This window comes from Protobothrops mucrosquamatus, unplaced genomic scaffold (genome assembly GCF_001527695.2).
Source record: "Protobothrops mucrosquamatus isolate PMUCROS unplaced genomic scaffold, P.Mucros_1.0 scaffold403, whole genome shotgun sequence".
NCBI lineage: Eukaryota > Metazoa > Chordata > Lepidosauria > Squamata > Viperidae > Protobothrops > Protobothrops mucrosquamatus.
Window position 1 is genome coordinate 1,405,486 of NW_015386734.1, and position 22,406 is coordinate 1,427,891.

Consider the following 22,406-nt stretch of genomic DNA (forward strand, 5'->3'; position numbering starts at 1 on the left):
CTTCTGGGATTTTCTGGTAATTTTCTGTCTCGAATGAATGAATGAATGAGACTATGTACATGGTTCACTTTCTTTTTTAATGAGTTTATGATCTTTTCCTTCTGAAAGGAAAAAGGGGATTCTCAAATTTTGCCTTATTAGTACCAATGTACTTCTTTCCACTATGTGGGTGATTTTGGTCAAGGAAAAGATGAAGAGACAAAAAATTATCATAAATCTTTTTCCACCAGCAAAGTTTGGGATCAGTGGCTTTTCTCTGTACAGAATGGCACAATATAATTCAACTAATTAAGTTTTGTTTTTATTCAAACAGTAAGAAACAAAAGCATCTTTTCCCCCATTTTAACCAAGTTTAAAAAGCCAAGTATATGTTTGGCAATTATATTAAATAAGTACATTTAATTTAACCATTACAGTCCAACAGTTAGGAAAATCTGTCAGAAACAATATTTGGTGTAAGGTAATTATGGAATTACTACCAAAAAATATTTTCCTATTGATTGGAGGGGGAGAGAATACAAATGAAGGTTTTTTAACATTTTATTAGTTTTCTAATTTTACAATTAAGTATTTAAAAAGGAACATGGTGGCTGTGTTAATCAATAGTTCAATAACATACATAAATCTTTAGTCCAAATCTCAAGTTACAACATCAGATATTTCCTCTCTTTTTCCCTTAATATCTACTATCTCATATTAGGCTAAAACAGTTCTTATTATTATCAACTAAATAAAAACATCATTATTACATTTATCAATAATTTTTAGCTTATACATATCTTAATTGTGTTTACATTCAATCCTTATATACAATCAGTGTCCTGTTATTGCTTTTTTCCCAAGTTTTAATTTCCTATCAATATTCAAATTAACATCTGATATTTATAATTTCCAAGCTTTAGGTAACCAAAGTTTCCCTTATCTCAACTTTTCCCCTTTTCATAACAAAATCTAATATTTTAAATGCACATTTTATCTATTTGAATACAGTCTTGTGCTGTTTTCTAAAAGTTATCTATTTTCCACCATATTAATCCATCTAATTTAATAAAACCCTAATTTTTTTCAGCCTTACTCTGGCTTTTTTCCTTTGCCAACTAGCTTTCCATGTCAGTGCTTTTAAATCATCAAATAGTTCTCCATTATTATATATATTATTTGAAATAAAAAAACCATTTAGTTGCAGTTTTTTTGGAAGAACTAGCCCATTTGTATTCATTAGATCACCTCCCTATTACTCCAATTTCCCACAATTGTCCTGATAGATTTATTTTCCATTCAATCTGCTGTTCTTCCTTCTCAAATTTCTTCTGATTTATATAGAAAGTCTTTTCCATTTTCAGTGTTGTCACTCCCTTTTCTGAATTTTCTGTTGGCTGGATTTGTTGGTCAATTAAGTCCTCTGTCTGTGTTTGGTTGTTCCACTTCTGTTGTTTTTTGCATTGTTAGTTCTTTGGTTGTAGTCAAGATCTGGGTTTGTATATCTAAGCTGGCATCTTGTTCCTTTATGTTGTATCTTATTTTGTCACAGGCTGAGAGAATGGTTTCGTGTATTGATTTCAACATGGAAAGGATTTTTTCCTGATCTTCATCCATATTCTCTTAATAGTATATTAAGTTGAAGACTTTAGAATCAGACTTTAGAATTCTGACTTGAGAATCAGAATCACATAACTAGGTATGTGACATCTAATTCACATGTTATAGGTGGTCTTTATAGTGGAAGTTGTTTGTCAAGTAAGAATTTATAATCCAGGGTATTCCATCATTTCATGTAATAACAGATGCTTCTTCAAGCAGGTCAAATATATCACCCAGAAGTTCTCTTTGCAACTAAGTTTTTCACAGGTGGTATCTGTCAAGGTCAGAAAAGTTTTTTCTGGAGTCTGGGCTTCAAGCCAAGTCTCTTTTAGGCAATAACAAGTTGTAATACCATACTTCGCCACAAGATGTCACCGATGCCATTTAAATTTTTTTAAGTCCAAAGTATTTATCTATCAAAAAGTTCAAAATAAAGAAAAAAATCTATTTTTGTTTGCAGAGGTCATTCTTATCCTTTTGAAAATCAGGGGTTCAAAGTTTTCGTATATCTAGGTTAATCTAATTTTAACAAGAATATCAACGGAACTAAGGGGACCCATCAATCAACGGTGAAAACAACCTCCTACCCCATCTTTAAGGGAAGGGAGAGAGCTCTCAGGGGGAAAAATACTTTGGGCAGCTTTTATAGGAAAAAAAAATACTTAAAGTCTTAAAGAGAAGATCAAATCTCACCCAGTTTCATCCGCATTGCTTTAAAGCTGCCTGATGGTGATTTTGACTCTGGCTGTCAGCAGCTTAGTGATGAGCCATATTGCTATGGCCGGTCTCCCCCCCGTTGGTTTGCAGGGCTGCTCTGGATCAAGTGGAAGGGCTACAGCCTTCCCACGATCAAGCAGGGGTCCTCTCCTTGCTTGTCGCCGCTACAGGGTGACTTTCGACTCTTTCCAGAGTCCCCCAGCAGGATGAATTCGGACGCGGAAGATGGAGCTCGCCTTCCTGCGTTTGCAGGAGCCGCGATGGCAAACCAGAAGTCCACAAATGAAGTTTTTTAAAAACCTAGCCAGAGCTAGGTTTATCTTGAGCACAATAATCAAATGTCGCAATGTTTAAATTTACTATATAAATTAAAAGCAACACAGTACAAATAATGCTGATTTTTGAAAACAAGTTATGCATATGAGATTAGATTACTATGTTATGAGTAAATCATTAAATTTTGCTTTAATTTCTGATCTAAAGGTTAGTTTCCAAGTCCTGTTATGCATTTAATCATTGTGCCACTATTTCAAGAAACATCAGTATTTAACGTTTGTTTAAAAATATTGCTTTAGCATACAAAGAAAAAAGGAGAACAATCCCAAAAGAAGAGCAAAAATATTTAATGCATGTGAGCTTCATTTTTAAACACAGAATTAAAGCTCTATCCCATGGAATAATATTGATCCATCTTTCCATTATATCAGTAATGAAGCAGTTCTGAAGTAGAGCATTAAAACATATCAATCCAGGGTGGTACTATTTTTCATTGTAGAAAAATAATAATTTTTGCTATTCTCCAGATAATTAAATTCATTGTTATTCATATAATGATAAATTCCAAATATTCACAATTGGGTAATTATGAATATAATTCAAAATCACATTGTCTCTTTAAACTATGTTCTTTCCCAAACCACTAAAATAAGTTAGTTTTACTCTATTATCCTGTTCATTTACACGAAAGGTAGTAAAATGTCAAGGTCGTATTGTTTTACATACTGGGTAGGAATTTGTAAGACCCACCGGTTAATCGTACTTTTTCCATTTAAAATAGAATTCTATTGTATAAATAGTGAAAAAGTTTAAGTGCAAACTAAAATAAATTTACACCGTAAGGTTGTGTTTATTCCAAAGTTCTTGCAAATGCAACTATGCTTTAATTTCACAGCATATGGACCGACTTAACTATAATTTCAATGGGGAAACTGACCATCCTAGACCAAGCTAAGTCCAAAAACACTAGGGAATTTCTAGAAGCCTGGCACTTGGACAAATTAGCTACCAATAGACACATAGACATAAACAATATCTACATACTATGCAAAAGAGACAATTAACAAGCCAAAAAGGGAACAAAAACTCCTCCCCACCAGCAATCATTCCTTTCATCCATGCAATGATGCTGACAGACTCTACTTACCAACAAGGAAGACAGGTGGGAATGGAATGTTGCAAGTACATTCTGGCTGAACAAGGCCAAGCTTTATGAACAAATGCATATCAAGCCAAAATTGAGGAGGCAGTAACAAACAGTAAAATATCATCTCTGCAAAGAAGCAGAGGAAACAATTAACAGTTAAACTCTACTTAGCTGCTGCAAGATCGCAGGCTGACTACAAACAACGGCATGACAAAGTAGCAGCAATGGTGCATTGGAATATCTGCAATACCATTAGCTTGCAAGCAAGATACTGGTGAAATAAACAATAGACTAATAGATATTTTTGATATTTTTTTAAGGAATGTGGGCTACCTTGGTACCAATAGAAGAGAATATTTGTAGCTCTGAATACAGAAAAGCCCCAAAATACTTTTTTTGCTTCAAATGATCCCAGAAAAACAAAATAGATTTGCAACCTTTACCTCAAAACCTCAATCCAGGGATAAATAAGGGGGGGAAAGTTAATATTTTTATAATTTGGTACCAAATATGTGAGGTGCATGATTGGCTTCCTTCTATTTATATGACAGCCTAACTCGCCAATACAAAGTAGTATTGAAAGAATTAAACAGTATTAACAAAGAATAAAAACCTACAAAAAGTATTAAGGATAAGCCCCAAAACAATAAGAACCTCTCAATGAGCATCTGATCTCCTGAAGATTTCCAGGTCTTCAATTTTTTACAAAAGGCGGATCTGTTCTTATTAGTATGATATTCCAAAGGGCAAGTGCTGTGGCAGAAAAAAATATTTTTCTGAGGATCTGTAAGATAACATTCTGTAATTGAAGGAATTGGAATATATACTTCTCCTGGTTATGGAGAGGCAGTTCCACAAAATAAATCTGACTCCATATCATAGAGAGACCGCCAGCATTTTGAATTCCACCTTTATTTATACTGGGAGCTAGTGCAACTCACGGAGCAGAAATGTAACACAGGTGTACTGAGATGCATTCATAATTCCCTGTGTTGCTGTATCCTGGATCAGCTGCAGTTTCCAGATGGTCCAAGGGCAGTCCCATGCTGAGCACATTGCAGTAATCCAGTCAGAAGGTATCTGATAAATGAGTGACCTTGAACCAGGCCTCCTGGTCCAGGAAGGGATGCAATCAATGCAACTGCCACCTGGTTTTTGAACAGGAGCTGTGAGTCAAGAAAGACCCCCAAACTGTCCACAGATTCTGTTTTGGGGTTGCGCAAACAGGTCTCATCAGCGAAATGTTCAACAGGCTCTTAAAGTACAGATCTTAAAAGTTTGGAAAGCCTGGGTTTCTGAACTGAATAGAAACAGAAATCTACACAAGAAGAAGTTTCAATTTTCAGCTTCTATTCTAGCTTCAAAAAACATTTCAAATATATTTTCCATTAACAGTGTTTAAAAACTGTATATTATTTCTATGAAATAGACCCTGTAAACAAGTTGCTTTGTTCTGAATATTTTTATTTACTTTCAACATTTTGTCACATCTGTAGCATATCTATCAGAATTTTCAATTTGAATTATTCTATTGCACATTGATTTATTACTAAAGATTTGAACTGTTTTGTCTTCAAAAAGTTGTTTCTGTTTACATAGCACACTTTTTATCTGAATCCTGCTATTTATAAAACTGTAAACCATGGTAAAGGTCTTTTAAAATGGTAATTAACACCACATAACTTTATTTCTGTTACTTTATCTTGCCTGTCAAAAATAAATTTAGCCAAACAACAGCTTTTGACTGATATTTTTGGCTCAAAAAACTTCAGAGGGGACTGAGGCTGCAAATTCAATGGATTGCCATTCCATCTGAAAGTCATTGTTATTACTGCAGTATACAAATCCATTCAAAATGCCATCTTTAATAATCTACGTTAAAATGAAACCTCTGTCAATTCTGTTAATTGTCAAAGTGGAAATTAACAGTTCTTTGGCCCAGGAGAGGTAGGGAATGAGAAAAAAAACCATTCACATATCTCTTCTGACATTAATTAGCAAGTCTACATATATTATCTATTCCCTATGACATATATTATCTATTCCCTAAAGTAAAAAAAGACATTATAGTTTCAATATTGTAGGTGATAAAGAACCAGCCCAAGATTCTTTAAGACCACTTGATCAAAGGCAGCATTGTTGTTATGAATTAAAATACAAAATAAGTTACCTTGCCATTGTATTGTCCACTTAAAAATACCAGGAATATATGTTTTGAAAGAATTCTTGTAAGGGAGGAGTGCTGTTCCAAATTACTGATAACATAATACAACTACTTTAAAAAAACACCCAAAAGTTATTTCAACTATGTAAACAATACTTGTGCTATTTAAACATTCATTTCATATTCAGAAAACAAAATGGCACACATAAATTTTGTTACACAAAATATAGCCAACAGTAATATACAGGTACACCATTTAGTATTTATTATATGCATTTTATATACATTATCTTTTTAAACAGCGGTACTTTTTGTTATGTTGTACAATCTTAAAAATTTGCTGATTCATAGTTCATAAAACAGAAAACTTACAAAACTCATCAAAACTCGCAAACTGATCAAAAAGATTTTTGTGGAAGACTAGAAAAAATACTTTATTGTCTTAATCATGCAGTTACACAAACAAAATCTTTAGTTACATTATAAACTGAAGCACATCTGAAAAAAACAAATCAAAAGCAGGAATAACAATTCAAAACACAGCCAATTTCTGACTCTTGATTCAACTACAATTTTGCATTCTATCTGAACTGCAAATAAAAACATTTTCACTCCAGAAGTTCTGAAACAACTTCTTGGAATCAACTTTAATCCAGACACTTAGCTGGGGAAAAAAAGTTTGTCTGTAACTTAAAAACTATTACATGTCCCATTTTTAGTCTATTTTAGACTGTTCAAAGAGTGCCATAATAGATATACAGGGCCCATTAACATACTACATAAAAAGAATATAAAGTTCAACAAAAAGTGAAATAAATAATAGGCCATTAGCCAGATGGGTAAACCTTGATAAATAATCTCGTAAATACAGTAAGATGTACAAAATATCACATAGTGATAGGATGTCAAGATTAATTTTAAAAGTTCATTGGAAGGGCTGGACATGTTTAATTCCTCTGTGTTCCTTTTGCACACTTTTTTTTACAGTTCTTTAGGAAACCGGTAATGCAGTGATGATGAATTAGTATCCTATTGAAAGGATGCAGCAGAGCTTTGTTAGGCAACAAAGGGAACCGTGTCGTTACAGGGCAGCAGGCCAGCAAGATCTCTGGTTTAGGATACTATAATGCAGAAAAACGTCATCCATACAATCTTGAGCACTGTTATGACAGGCTAAATATATAAAAGACATATAAAAACTAGAATTTTATCGAAATATTTTGTGCAACTAATGCTAAATATTTTAAGTTAGTTCCTTTTTCTTTAAAGCAAAATAAAAGTTCAAAAGGGGATTCTGTGGCATTTGACCGATAAACAGAAAATACTAAGAGATGCAAAGAAAGCTACTCTTGGAGCTCACTCCCCCCCACCTCACCCCCACAAGAGCACCACATTCCTAACCCTAAGGCAGCACACAGAGTCCAAAATAAACGTCTTTAATAAGATTTGATTCCACGTTCGTTTAAAGACACACCTAAGGAACAAATGCTCAGTTCGTATCCAGTCAAGGCTACAAATACTGGTTTGCTTCCCCCCCCCACCCCCCAAAATACAGTAATTACAGTTAAATGAATCAGCCCAGTATTATTCATGAGATTGCAATCTGACCAATTTATACCTGCCCCAAACACAGTCTCTGCTGAGGCTGGTTACATGTAGTGTCATCAGTAACCTTTACAGTGATGGCAGTGATGCATACCCTCTTTTTGTCCAGGCAAACCTGCTACAAAGGTGCAGGCTTGCTTTGCTGTGTCACACAAATACTTTGGCAAGAGCATCGGCACCTGCACTTGCAATGTATGCTTTTGATGGGTGAAAAGCTACATCATAAATGGATTCATCCAGCTTTTTTCTATGGGCTGTTATTTCTTGCACGCATGTTTTGCTGTCCAAGTTCCATAATCGAATAGAGCAGTCATGACCTGGATGAAGAGGTAAACAGAAGTGTTATAAATAAAACACAATGCATTATTACAAAGTCTCTTGGCAATACAGGAGCTTGTTAACTTACTTCCAGACATCAAGTAGATTCCATTAGGATCCACAGCTAAGCTTGTGACAGCATCCAAATGAGCAACCATCGAATGGATCATTTTACCTAAATATTAACGTACATAATATATATGAGGAATAAAGATTTATACTTTATTAAAGGGTAAAATAATTATATGATTGGAAGAAAAAATAAGAGTGATACAAAATTTAAACAGAATTGACATGCAACAATGATAATATCAAAAGAAAGATATTAAATCTGTAGTGAACATAACAATTAGAAAAAACTGGCACAAGGTCTTTTGCTTCAGTCTTGACTGATAAATGATTCATTCTCTAAAAATGCTGGAAATTGGGAAAAGCAACAGAAATGACTTTGAAAAAACTACCTGGCAACAACTTACAAAAGCATGTTTTTGTTTCTGTTGCTGCAGAGTTTCTTCAAGGTCATCTCAATGGCTGTCCAGAAATATAATAATTGGGATGGATAATTTATTCTCATTTGGTGGCAATGCTGCAAACCCCAACAATTCTAGTAAATGATTACCAATTCAAACAAATTCTGAAAGTTGAATTCTCTTTTCAACAGACTGAAATATTATTAAACTTCATATTGCCACAAAGTATACCAAAGTGGAAGGTGTGGTTATAGTTGCTAGGATACACTGTTCTTTTCACTGGAAATTATGTACAATCCTTTCTGTAGAACAGTATGTTAGACTGCGGACGTACAGGCAGTCCTTGAACAGCTCATTTAATGACTGTTCAAAGTTACAATGGCACTGAAAAAAGTGACTTATGACCATTTTTCACACTTATGAGCATTGCAGCATCCCCATGGCCATGTGATCTGGATGCTTGACAACTGACTCATATTTACGATGGGGTTTTGCGACTTTCTGACAAGCAGTGATCCACCTTAACAACCATGTTACTAACTTAACAACTGCAGTGATACAATTCACAGCTATGGAAAGAAAGGTTGCAAAATGGACAAAACTCACTTAACAAATGCCTCACTTAGCAACAGAAAGCCTGGGCTCAATTGTGGCCATAAGTTGAAAATTACCTATGTAATATGTTTACCATCTGAGTTGTGTAATGTCACAAATAATCTTATATTTAAAAATAAAATCTCATATTGAATTCAACAGGGATACCATTTCTATATTATAATTTTACTATACTTCTATATAGGCATAGATTGTACCTGAAGTTTGGGTTTCACCTAACATATGATTTTAAGATTTAAAATTTCTCTGTTAAATAGTGATAGAATATTTAGATGAAACAGAAATTGTAATTTCTGATTAACAATTTATTCTGTTCTATTTTGATGCCAACATTAATCTGAAATTTTAAATTAACTTAAGATATTCTAATATATAGAATCAAACAAGTTACTTTGAAATGCTTACTGAATTTGATAATATTTATACATTTCTTTCCTATTTATATTTTTTCTACTTTCTTTTTATTATGTTTTAAAATATTTAATGTATCATCTGAGAAGGCTAGAGTCTGCCAAATATGTAAGAAAAAGAAAATAATTGTTTATTAGATTACTCTATGTAATTCAGCTCTTTTTTCAACAGAATCCAGCTAGATGTTTCTCAAGTCCAGAAGCATTAAAAACCATGCTTTATCCATTAGTTTGCCCTTGAATCTGCAGCATTTAAAGGAGAGTGTTAAAGGCCTGTTAATATACTATTTATCTTATTTTGTAATGTACTAAGTTTTATTCTGATCCCTTATGAGTGCCAGGATGAAATACTTATTGGGTTGGTAAACCTGATTTCAAAATGTAATTATAGTCATTAACAGAATAATAGAAACAGGAAATAGGTAACTACTAGTAAACATTCTCTGATTCACACAAAAAGGCTTCAAAATTTAGATCCTAATGACTTCTTAATCCCTTTGAAAAAATCAGCAAATAATACTTCTAACTTGAAGCTTAAGGAAACAAGCTGAGACCAACCATTACAGTCAGATGAATATGCTCTCTTCCAATCACTGTTATGATGAAAGAACAGATCAAAGAAAGAAAAGACAAAAAAGGTAAATAGAAATGTAGAGGCTGGGGATTAGGGAAGAAAAGCAGAAGGAAAAACTGAATAATAAAGACAGAGCGAATATTCAAATAAGCCAAAATGTAAAGAAAAAGATGAAATATAAAACCTGGAAATCTCAAGAAAACTGTTTTTATTTCCTTACCCGTTTTATTGTCAAAAAACTTTATGTGTCTATCTTCATGAGCTGTTATTGTTACAGGAAGCGTAGGATGACTTACTACTCTGTTAATGTGATTGCTTGACTGCAATCCTAGGAATGAAACACAGGCAATTATTACACTTTAATTAAGTGTAAGGAATTAAGGAAGCATTAATATAGACAGCTTGTTTTAGTCTTATATTTCAAAATCATTAAACTATTACTATGTTATTAAATTAGCTAATTCTGCTAGGAAACTTCCATTGAGGATAAGGCAGAAATTTCCACAGAAGTTAAAAACTGCAATCATTATTATGAGATAAAATAATGGCAAATTTCACAATTTGACCTTCTCCCCTGATTCCTTGTTTCCTATGAATACCAGAGAATAGAAATTTCCATCCAATCTGTGGCAAAGCATTTAATTAGAAATGGCAAAACCTAGTCTGCAGCAAGCTGAAACCGTACAACTTTTAATTTCTCTTCTTGTGTACAAATAAGGGGATATAAAAGCATCAGAGCTCAAGATAAACAATGATTCATTGCAGGGGTGTCAAACTGCCGGCCTGCGGGCCGGATGCATCATGCTGAAACCACACCCACCCCATTGCCAGCAATGGAGAAAAAGTCGCGATATGTTGCAACATGTCATATGACGTTGCAAGTTTGACACCCCTGATTCATTGTAATACATTGCAGTTCATTATCCTAAATGTTTAGAACTTGAACTATTTCAATTGGTATGCAAAACAATTCTGCCAATTTGATGCAATATGCTTATAAGATTAAGTTCAAGCAAAGAAATTGAAACAAAAGAAACAAACTTACCAGAATCTGTTTGTGAGGACAGCATTACCAGTGACTGGGATGTTTCCAAATCATAGATGACAGTGTTGCCAGTGCTGAATGATGTCACCATATGGGCAGGATCACAGCCTATGAAGTCAACTGATGTGGGTATTCCATATTCTAAAGCATACAGGGAAAAAAACCCACATAGATTCTATAAAAACTATTTATTTGTTACAGTCAAATTTTTACATTTCTTCATCCAGTGTTTTCTTAGAAGTACTAATTCATAACATAATAAATCTATCTGGAAAATAATTAAAGCCTACCTACCTTTCTTTAAAACCAATTCCATTGATTGCTAGTATCTTTGCCATCCTAAAATAAATGGATAGGATACCATCTCTTCCCACACTATCTGGACCACTGTCCCAGATGTACCAAGAAGGCATCAATATATAGCCAAAGTATGTGGTAAAAAAACTTCTGTTAGAATGTTAGAATTATTACAATTATGTATTAAATTTTTGATTTTTATAATTACTATTAATCAACTTTTTAGTATATTTGATTTAATCTTCTGAACTTTTTTTTAAAAAAATAAAGACCATCTCATAACTCACCTCTATTTCCATTGTAAGTGCAAATGCAGGACACTTTTTCAGGTGGATTCCACAACCTAATACTGCCATCTGCTGAACAAGATAGTAAGTGATTCTTTATACCACTATAAGCGAGATCCCAAACAGCATCCGTGTGAGCAATTAATGTGCCCGCTAGAACATTTGGCTCTGTAGAAAAATAAAAAAAGATGTTAGTTTTTTTAAACATCTGAATATTTCTCAACTAGTATTAATTTAGCTTGTGCTACAACTAAAACCACAACTGCCAAATTTAACACTGCTAATGACATGTTAGTTCACAGCTTAATTAACTGATCTCGACTGAGATCAATCCAAAGATCATAGAAATATTGTAATTTAAATTCATATGAGCAATCATTCAGTTTATTATGCAACATATAAAGGTTATCTCAGAGAGGTTAATTATGTGACTGATACTTCACATCACAACATTTATAGATAAAGCTTACCATATGTATCATAAGGGTCCACATTAGGGCTAGGCATATTCCACCACTGAATAGTTGCATCAATACCACCACTAAAACATTGTTCTCCGTTAGAACTAATTGCCAAGGATAACACAGGTCCACTATTTAAAAACAAAGGGACTACATTACTATGAATAAAACAACAATTACAATTTTAAATTTAGAAAGTTCAGATTATCAACATTTTTAGAACATAAACATATGACTTTGCTATTGAATCTATAAGTTGTATATAAGCCATATTTAATACTATGATTAAAAGTATTAAGTCCTTCCTCTTTTCCCATTTGTAAATAAAAATATCAAATCAACAATTTTTGATGTAGAACTTGGAGAAGCTTTTGTTAGGAATATTAAAATATTAAAAATACTTACATATGGGCTCTGAATGTGTAAATAGGTTCCACATCTAATGAGGCACTCCTAAAATAAAAATGTCAAAAAACAATCTGTAAGCATTATCTTTAAGTATTTAAACTTCAGAACTTCCATGTCTTTTAACATACGTAAATATATACTTGCTTTTTGGCAGGTACTGTTTTTTGTAAGTTCCAAAGTTTTAGGGTATGATCCTCAGAGGCTGTAACCAGCACAGGCTCCACAGGATGGAAAGCTAATGCTCGCACTCCATCAAAATGGCTGCGCAATGTATATTTAGGATTCCATGTTTTTCTAAAAGCATCTTTGTTGGCTGGCAGCTAAAATAAAAATGAATAATGTTAACATAAGTAACAAAAGCATACAGCTATATAGGTAGTCCTCAACTGATGATTGTAATGGAGCCTGACCACTACAGTTGTAAGTTGTGACAGTTCTAAAATGGGTTGATCATGTGACTAATGCAATTTTACAACCTTGCACCAGTTGTTAACTGAACGTTGCGGCCATTAAGCAAACTAATGATTTGCCATGGGCACAGTTTTGCCAAAAAACAGAAATGACATTTTTTTGGCAAAACTATCATAAAATATGGTGACATGGCCTTGGGATGCTACAAATAGCCATACATTTGGCCATGTTGAGTGCTGAGGTCTGATAACATGTGTGTGTTTGGGGGGGGGCTGATCATCAGAATTTTGAATCTGTAAGTAGCCCCCCGATAGGTCCATCATAATTCGAATAGCTGCTAAATGACTGGTTATAAAACAAGGATTACCTGTTATGGCATATTGTTTGTTTTTGCTCAACTCTATCTAGAAATGTCTGTATTGCATTTAAATACAGAGAAATTACTTGAATATTTTATAAAAACTAAAACTTCAACACTGTCATGTTTCAAAATCTACCAAAAGGTTTCCAGTGGTCAAAATATGGTTTCAACTCTTAACTAAGTTTCATATTTCCCCTCAGAATTGTATTAAAAAATCAATAAAAACTTTAAAAAAAAAGAATAATCCTAAATTGCATGGATTTCTACAAGAGAAGAAATTTTGTATGTTGGAGTAGTTGAGTCAAAACTGTGATCTTAACCTAAATAAAAATGTTATGGCAAAACACTTCCAAACCAATATCCTTGAAATGAGTACATTTAGTTCCTGCTAAATTAGGTATTACCAGTTGTTAAATCTAAATCTTCACATAATTTTCCCAATGAAGATAAGTGAATGTTCATTCAATGCATTCCATAAATATGTGGTACAGTATGTTTTTTTGTGTTGACTCTCCAACCAGAAATTATCAATTTACAGGATTTAGATGAATGTATATCATAGTACTGCAACATTATTGATGGTTCTAAAGCAGTGTTTCTTAATAGTGGCAACTTCCAGGATGTGCATTTCCAACTCCTCGAATTCATATCAATAGCCATGCTAGCTGTGATGTTCTGGGATTAGAAGTCCATATAACTGGAAATTGTCACAGATGAGAAATAGCATTCTGAACATTCCCAAAGTTCTTGGTTCAGTTAAAAGATATCAGGTGTTAAACATGTTATACTTACATCATAACTGTAATCTGCATCATTTGCCACAGTCAAATCTGCAAGATCCCCAAGGCCTAGTACACTTAACAATACATCATCTGAACCCATAATAAACGACTTGCCCCCTCCAGATGGAAACGTTATAGGCTCAGCTATAAGAAACAAAACACCATTTATTAAGTGATGTAAATTAATATATGAGCTTAAAGACTTACAGTAACTAAGTATTATAAAAATATACCCAGCATAAATGCAGAATTTTTATGCTTGTCTGAATAGTTTTGCAATTTATAATTTAAGAACTATGTAACATAACATGAGATCACAAAGTGTTATGCAGAATTATTTCAATTATTATTACATAATATAAAACTATCAATTATTGCAGAAAGTCAAAGCCAATTTTAATTATTATACCTATTTGATGAAGGACTACACATAAGAAAGAATAAAACTGATTTGCTTCACCTTTTCAAAAGCATATTCTTTTCCTTTCTTGCAATGGACATATCCCCTCAACTCCCCTCTGCATCATCCTGCCCTCTCGCATCTCTTCAAAGAACCTCTTTATAAAAGACTTGGAGGAGGAGGAAGGATGCAGAAGAGATTATGGGGATCATTTGCTACCTCTTACACAATTGCTTTACAAAATAGTTTTCCCATTTCATTTTAATGAAGCAAATATTTTGCAACAATGACTCATGCCCTCATCACTATATATGTAGACTACTACAATGCAGAGAGAGAGAGAGAGAGAGAGAGAGAGAGAGAGAGAGAGAGAGAGAGAAAGAAGAGAGAGATGCTTATGTGAAATGGGCAGCCATATAAATTAAGTAAGTCAATAGATAAAAATATAGTGTTAACCAACAAAGCTCTTTATGGCTTGGCAGCAAGCTACCTAAAAGACTACATCTCCCTAACAGAAATTGGTCTAACCACTATTGTTCCCTAATTTTGGGAGGTCAAGGAAAAGTGATACTCATTAGTGTTATTGTTTGCTTGATAGAGCAAACTTGAAGTTAGATTTGTTCCTTCTGTTGCAATCTTCTGAAATATGTTGAAAGGTGTTTGAGTAATGGCAGCTCATTGTTTTGGTATTCTATGCTTTATGGATTTTACTCCTTTTCTATTATTTTTTGCATTTTTGCTTTTTATTGGGGTTTTATTGTATTTGTAAGCCAATGAGAGTGTGTTAGATTACAGAAGGTAAAAAATCCAATAAATGTTTAAACACATCATACAATATTGGAATAGTTATGTTTTAACTATAAGCAGAATTCTTCTTATAGGGAGAAGTAAGAAAGGAAATGTTCTTATTTTCTTCTCCTTTCACTACTCCAAAAACAAAGCTTTAAATACTTAAAAACTGTTTTATGGGAAAGTGGTACTCTCGGAAAGAAAATGGCAGGTGGCCTTGGAAGCTCAAAAATCAACTAAAATCCAACTTCCTCCAGTAGGGAACATCCAATGAATCCGTTAAATAAAGCACATCACTTCACCTCCCCAAAAAATAGTTTGAAAAAATGAATCACTCTTTCAAATGTAATTAATAAAGCAAAATGGTTTCAAACCATTGGAACTTTTCATATGGATTTTAAGGATGTTCTATATTTACATTTAGATATCAGGTTATTTATTTTAGAAATCTTTCATGCACACGCTTCATGCTAAGTTCAATTAGTTTTCATTGCGATTATTGTTAGATATATATGATGTAGAATGATGTAGTTTTATTTATTTATAATGATGTAAAGTCTGCATTTCTTGGTATTGGAGAGCTCACTGAAATTACAAAACAAGAAAATGACCAAAAAATTCATGCATATGCAGAGAATATATGGAAAATAAAAAAAAATCCCTTTCATTATTAGGATATATTTTGGTATTGACAAAGGAAGATAAAATTTATTTTTTATTTATTTAAAATAAACTTCAATGTGGAATGTCTGAATTTTGCACTGTGATGAAGTCATACATCCATTCCCCTATGCATCATAAGCAGATCCATACAGCTACGTTGCATATCATAAAAGTGACCACATATCTCTTTGAATAGCTTAATGACTCAAACAATGTTAATCAGGAGAAAAGGTGGTTTGACAGCAGTTCTGTGCATATGTAGGGTAGATGTTTGACTGACACATTTGAGGCCACGATTCTGCAAAGTACATCTCTTGCTGACAATAAAGGATCCAGAATGAATAAAAGTGACAGTGGACCAACAAACATCCAAAATGTTTATGTGAATGTCCATAGTTTGCTACATAAATCTAATATATCAAAGGTTTTACATTGTAATCCACTTGTTCACTTGGAAATATTTGTTTTTTTAAGGAAATGTTCTATTTTGCTGGCGGGAATATTTAGAGCACAAATTGCACTAAATATTCAAAGTTGATGAATATGTAATTATGATTAGCACTTATTTACATATTCCAAAAATATATTAGCAACTGCTAAAAATCAATTTTACTCTATATTGGTGCCGCCAGTTACTGTGAATGCAACTTTTGGGGGGGAAATCTTACACTAGAATGAATAAAACAGAAAGAAATCTCTCCTCACCAGAAAATTTATTTTATTCATTTCTTATAATTTGTTGCTCACTGTTGTTGTTTTATTAAGTTCATTTATTCTATGTATATATGCTTTTAAACTCAATTTTAAGTATCAATTTTCTATCATTCAAACCAAAAGTGGTAAATGTGAAGTGATAGACTTTTCAGAACCAAGTTGCAAGCACATCTTAATATAGGCATCTGGTTCATGGGCTATAAGTATGTGTTTTTTAAATCAAAAATTTCTAAATACAAATAAATAGGTGAATTTGTTGTACCTTCCTCTGCTCTTGCACCTTCATGATCAGTCATTCTAGAAGAGGGTGGCCTAGATTGATTAATGACTCCTGAAGGGATGTGGGGTAGCTCATCATCGCCCAGATCAGATATCATGTCGTGCAGTTTTGTCCTGTTGACCCCTGTAAATTAATGTCAGCAGCAAAGTTTCACTTTATTGCTCCCTCTTAAATTGATATCCATTTACATGCCCAGATTGCTAATTAATATTGTTTTAATGTGATGTTGTTAAAATAAAGATACTTTCATAAAATGTATTTTGCATATTTGAAAAAGAATTAAAAATGAAGCTTCAAAAAAAAAAAAAAAAAAGAATCCAGACTGGTTTTTATTAAATTGCTGTTGTTCTGCTTACGGTAAAAGAGGAGAAACGTGAATGTCTGAACTCTTTATGAAAGGCCATAAGAATGTATTTACAACCCACCCCGAGCATTTTTATTAATTGATAATACTAGACAGAAGTTTGATTACCAAAAGGGAAACAAAAATCAGGTGACTGGGAGGCAACAAACTGTCAACTTTCCCCCTTTTCTGGGTTTCTAAATAAAAAAATTAATTTATAAATATCAAAGCACACTTATTGTTTAGAACCATCATTAATAACCAAAAAGATGATCTGAAACTGTTAAAATGAGATGTAGCTCCAATGAAGGAATTAAAAAATACACAAGGTATTCTCTTATATAAAAATAAGATAGGAAATGCACTTAGCACATATTTTCTGGAATTCTTCCTTACTAATAGCTTCACTCTGAGACATATAAACAGGAAGCAAGGGGGGCTGAGAATAAGGGAATCCATAACATTCCAAACTACTGTCCAACTACCTGTTCATAGAAATGCATTGGGGGAATTAATTAATTTTGGATTTTTTCTCTCTCTACAGCTCTGGGCCAGATCCAGCCCATTTTCAAACCTAATCTTTCTTTTGCTAGCTTTTGCCTTGATGCCAACTTTTGTTTCATTCTGTTTAATTTTTAGCAAATTATTCTGATGGTAATAGTGCTGATCTACTTTACATAATTTATTTCCAACATTCTGCTGGATTGGGAAAAAAATTAAAACTGAGATACGACATAGAATTTCAATTTCATCTATTTCCGCTAAGCAGATTGGGGTGGACAGCTGTACTATCTGTATTCAATCCTAAATCTATGTTTTGTAGTCCCAGATATCCCAGACTTACACCACAGAAATCAGAAAATGGCCAAAAATGGAAATGGAGAAAAACAAATGAAATGAGATCCATCTAGGTTTAAGAAATACAGATAGGGAAACAGGAGGAAAGCAATTCTCTGATACTATGAAAGCCACATTTGTTTTTTCCTGATGTTGAAAATACATTCAAGAAGCTTTACTCATCAAAACCACTAAAATCATTATGAACAAAAACATGTTCTCTTAGCATCTCTAGATTACAGTGAGCAATGAATAATTTATCAAATTACCCAAGATGTCCAAGCAACCTATCTGTATTTCTGACGCTTGCAGTATCCCAGGATCATGTGATCACTTTTTGCGACCTTCTGACAAGTCAAGTCTATGGAAAAGCCAGATTCACTTAGCAACCATGTTACTAACTTAACTGCAGTAATTCACTTAAGAACTGTGCAAGCAAGGCCATAAAATGGGGCAAAACCCTCTTAACAGCTGCCTTGCTTAGCAACAGAAATTTTGGGCTCAATTGTTGTCATAAATCGAGGACTACCTATACAGATGAAACCCAGTTCTTTGCTGCTATCTCATCCTGAATGGGGACATGCTCTCAAAGTCCCAAACTGGTTTCTGGAGTTTGTTAAGAATCTATATGTTCAATCTAAGTCAGGAGTCTCCAACCCCCGGTCCATGGACCGGCACCGGGCCACGGCATGCCAGAAACCGGGCTGCACAAACAAGCAAAGCCCCATCCGTGGGATGCAGGCAGTACATGAAACCATGCCCCCTCCGGTCTGCAGATAAACTTCTCTCCATGGAACCGGTCCCTGGTGCCCAAAAGGTTGGGGACCTCTGTTCTATGTCCTACGAGGATAGGGTTGCTTGGTAAATTTTGGGGCAATCTTATAACAAATACTTTGGTAGTTACATTAAAGGGCTACACTCTCCTCAAAGGAATTGGTATATGAATCTGAGGTTTTTCTGGACTCATGGTTCCTACTATAAACAGGTGGTAACTACAGGCAGAACTTTTTCCCAGCTTTAGCAAGTGCACCAGTTATAATCCTCTATGCCTAAAATGCTCCAGCAATATTATCACCACCCAAGTAGTCTCCTACAATGCATTCTATGTTTGGCTGCCTTTGGAGAAGACCCAGAAGCTATATGTGGTACATAATTGCTTTTAGAGCAAACCATCAAGTACAAATAACACCTATTCTGAAATTGCTGCACTGGTTGCCAATGCACATTCAGCTTGAATTTGAAGTCCCGATTATCACCCTTAAAAGTGCAATGTCAGGGATTGGCAATACCTGGACAAAATCAAATCTGCATCCAATCATTTACACAGGTTCTATCTCAGGTCTGTCTTCTTCACAAGCTTTATGGGACATGGGCCAGGTAGTAGACGTTCTTACTGTTTACTTCTATTTTATGCAACATTCTGCCCCATAAGTAAGGATGGTCCCTCTTTTACAATTACTTCAAAAATTGCTTCAGAAAGGTCAGAACAGCATTCTTCCACAGGGCACTTGGCCCTTAGGTTAAGTTAATGGTGCCTTTAATGTACTAGATTTTTTTTACTGTTGATTTATATCAACAATAAAATATATATTTGAAACTGCCCAGAGTCGTTGGATGTAAGATAGATGAAAATAAATTTGATAAATAAATAAATATTATTTATAGAAATCTTTTATGTATTTGTCTGGTCTCTGAGTACCTGTACGTGACTTTGGGATATGAGGGAAAGAGCTGCTGCCTAGGAAACAATCAAACGAGAAAGAGAGAGAGAGAACCTCCAATGGATTAACAGTCAGAGTAAGAAACTTAGGAAAGACCTACCCTAATTGATCAAGTGATTACAAGTAACGGTGGGAGTCTGTACTTTCAGACTTGCACGATTCTGTTAATGTAACCTTACAATAAAGTAGAATTAGCTTCTCTGGTCATGTTTCATGTCTAGTTTATCCATGAAGGTGTAGAATGCTACTTGTAGACCATTAGGATTAAAGCAGGCTATAATTACTGTAAAATATTGTTTTCAATATTATCCTTCCGGCAAATACTAATTATATTACTTACTTGGATGTTCTACACTACCAAAAAATCCTTTTGGCTAAAAAATACATATAGTCTTTGACTTATGACTACAAAAGGAACTGAAAAATTTGTTAATTTGTTAAGTGGTGCAGTCATTAAGTGAGGCAACATGTGACCATATATGATTTTATTATCTTTTTGCTGCTGTTGTTAAACGACTCACCAGGATCGTTAAGAGAGATATCCCTGCCGGCTTCCCCATTGTGACCTTCTCTGCTGGCTTCCCCATTGAGTTTGCTTGTCAGAAGCCATCACAAATGGTGATCAAGTGACCCTGGAATGCTGCAACCGTCATAAATATGCAATGGCTGCCAAGCACCTGAATCACAATCACATGACCATGGGGATGCTGCAATGGTCGTAAGTGTGGGCACCAGTCGTAAATCATTTCAGCACTGTTGCAACTTTGAACTGCTGCTAAACAAATGGTTGTAAGTTGTAAGGGCTACCTATGATACATGGCACATACATACATACATATATATGTAGTTGAGATTATTTCAAGCACTAACGTAAGTACTTATGATTTCTCCAGTACTTCCACCAATTGTCAAAATAAAGGAGCTGCTCTGCTTATATAATACTGTAATGAAAAAAGCAAATAATGTTCACACTTTCTTCAGCTGCATATAAAATAATCCTTTAATTTCTTGCTATTATTAGCATGATTATGGACTTCAAAAATAATAATCCTTTAGAATTTTCAAAATTAAAACCTGTTATTCATTAGATCAATTCCATACTGCAATCTCAATAATCCTCTAACAGATGTTTGTATATGAGATAAAGGAAAAATAATATAACGGGTTAGAAACATTTCAGAAGAGGCAGAAAAGGGCCATTCAGAATAATGCAATTAGTAGTGGGTTAAACAAGTAATGCAAATTATCATGCAAAATTTAAAAAAAATGAAAAACAACTCCCAAAGCACAATTTTTTAAACATTACTAAAATACTCTCTTTCATAGTCTTTGTGTGTGCTTCTTTTACATTTACATACCTGGAAGTAAATTCTATTGATAGAATGTACATCTGAGATAGGATTAGAATGTAAACTTCAGCCCTGCAAACTGAGTATATATTTACCATTTAAGTTCTTCGTGCCTTAAACCTATTCTCTACTTCTTTTAAAGATTCTCTGTTAAGTAGCATTGTTTAACTTTTAAAACTTTGTTTAAACTCATGCTGCTCAGTCCATCCAAAACTATAGTAGCTACTTTCTAGGATGGGATAGAGCAGAAGATAAAATATTAAACTGATTACATGAGCAGAATTCTACTTACAAAACACTAGTGTAATTCAGAATTGGACACTGGAGCACGGTATCACATTGCCATAAGCAGATCACTGCAAACTAAAATCAAGAAGAAAGTAGCTACTAGCATGAAACAGCTTATGATTAACTTTTCTGTAGGCTGCAGCTCAACTATTGCAATGTCCTCTCTGTGAGGTTGCCGGGAGAAGCTTAAGCTGGCCTGGAAGCCAATCAGTGATGGATGGGCTTGCATTAGCAAGCCTATGTGATATGCTTGCTTCATGAGTGGCAGTGATTGCCAGTATGCTTCCAAGTGCAGTTGAAGATGCTGGTTATTATCTATAAAGCTCTACATAGCATAGGGCCATTATTTAAGGGGCCACCTATTTTCTGTGATTTCTGCCTGGATGATACACACCAACAGAGTGGGTATGCTCAGGTGCCCTCAACAAAGCAGTGTAATCTTTTGGGACTCAGGAAGCGCATGTTCTTTGCACAGCATCTCCTTAAGATCCCCACGGTTTCCCCCGATAGCATTACAGAGGACCTCAAAGATGTGGTTGTTCTCCCAACCTGGAGGGAGCATGAATGGAACCTTTTGGTAGATGTGCTTCGTATATGTTGCATATTTTGGGGGCCTGGTTGTCTGGATTTTTCATTATTTCTTTTATTGTATTTTTATTTTCTTTGATTGCATTTTTACCTTGTTTTTCTTATATTGTATACTATTCGGTATATGTATATTATTATATTGCAAGCTTCCAGAGTTGGGCAGCACCAAGATAGAATCAAATATATAAATAAATAATAATAATAACCCTTTTCATCTGACAAATAAGTGCTCTGCCATTGCTTGCTGTAGTATATTCTCTTCTATGAACTCTTCCTCTCTGGACTATAGTTTAAGAGTTATGTTCAGTGAAAGAGAGTGATGACATTTTATTAAATATGGTATAAATTAAGCTTTAAAATGATTCAGTCCAAAATTAAGAACTCATAAATAAATTTGTTAGCCAATAATAGGAATAACTCTTTCACCATTAACTATTTCTTTTAGAATTCCATACATTGAAGGGACATTAAGGAAAACAAAGGATCAGAGTCCTTGTAGCAATAC

At 34.0% G+C, this 22,406-nt stretch overlaps 1 protein-coding gene across 3 annotated transcripts in view; it reads right to left on the bottom strand.

The window, feature by feature from the left end:
- Positions 1–7,445: 7,445 nt before the first annotated feature.
- The window catches only part of STRN3 (striatin 3), a 46,527-nt gene continuing 31,566 nt past the window's right edge, over positions 7,446–22,406 (bottom strand). For all 3 annotated transcript variants that reach the window (XM_029284172.1, XM_015816144.1, XM_015816143.2), the window contains 10 exons: positions 16,758–16,898; positions 13,940–14,073; positions 12,520–12,695; positions 12,373–12,420; positions 11,977–12,098; positions 11,507–11,674; positions 10,923–11,063; positions 10,098–10,205; positions 7,897–7,983; positions 7,446–7,807 (listed from right to left, as the gene is read on the bottom strand). In XM_029284172.1, coding sequence (XP_029140005.1) covers positions 7,638–7,807; positions 7,897–7,983; positions 10,098–10,205; positions 10,923–11,063; positions 11,507–11,674; positions 11,977–12,098; positions 12,373–12,420; positions 12,520–12,695; positions 13,940–14,073; positions 16,758–16,898 — 1,295 coding nt within the window. In that variant the 3' untranslated portion in view covers positions 7,446–7,637. The remainder of the gene's footprint in view (positions 7,808–7,896; positions 7,984–10,097; positions 10,206–10,922; positions 11,064–11,506; positions 11,675–11,976; positions 12,099–12,372; positions 12,421–12,519; positions 12,696–13,939; positions 14,074–16,757; positions 16,899–22,406) is intronic.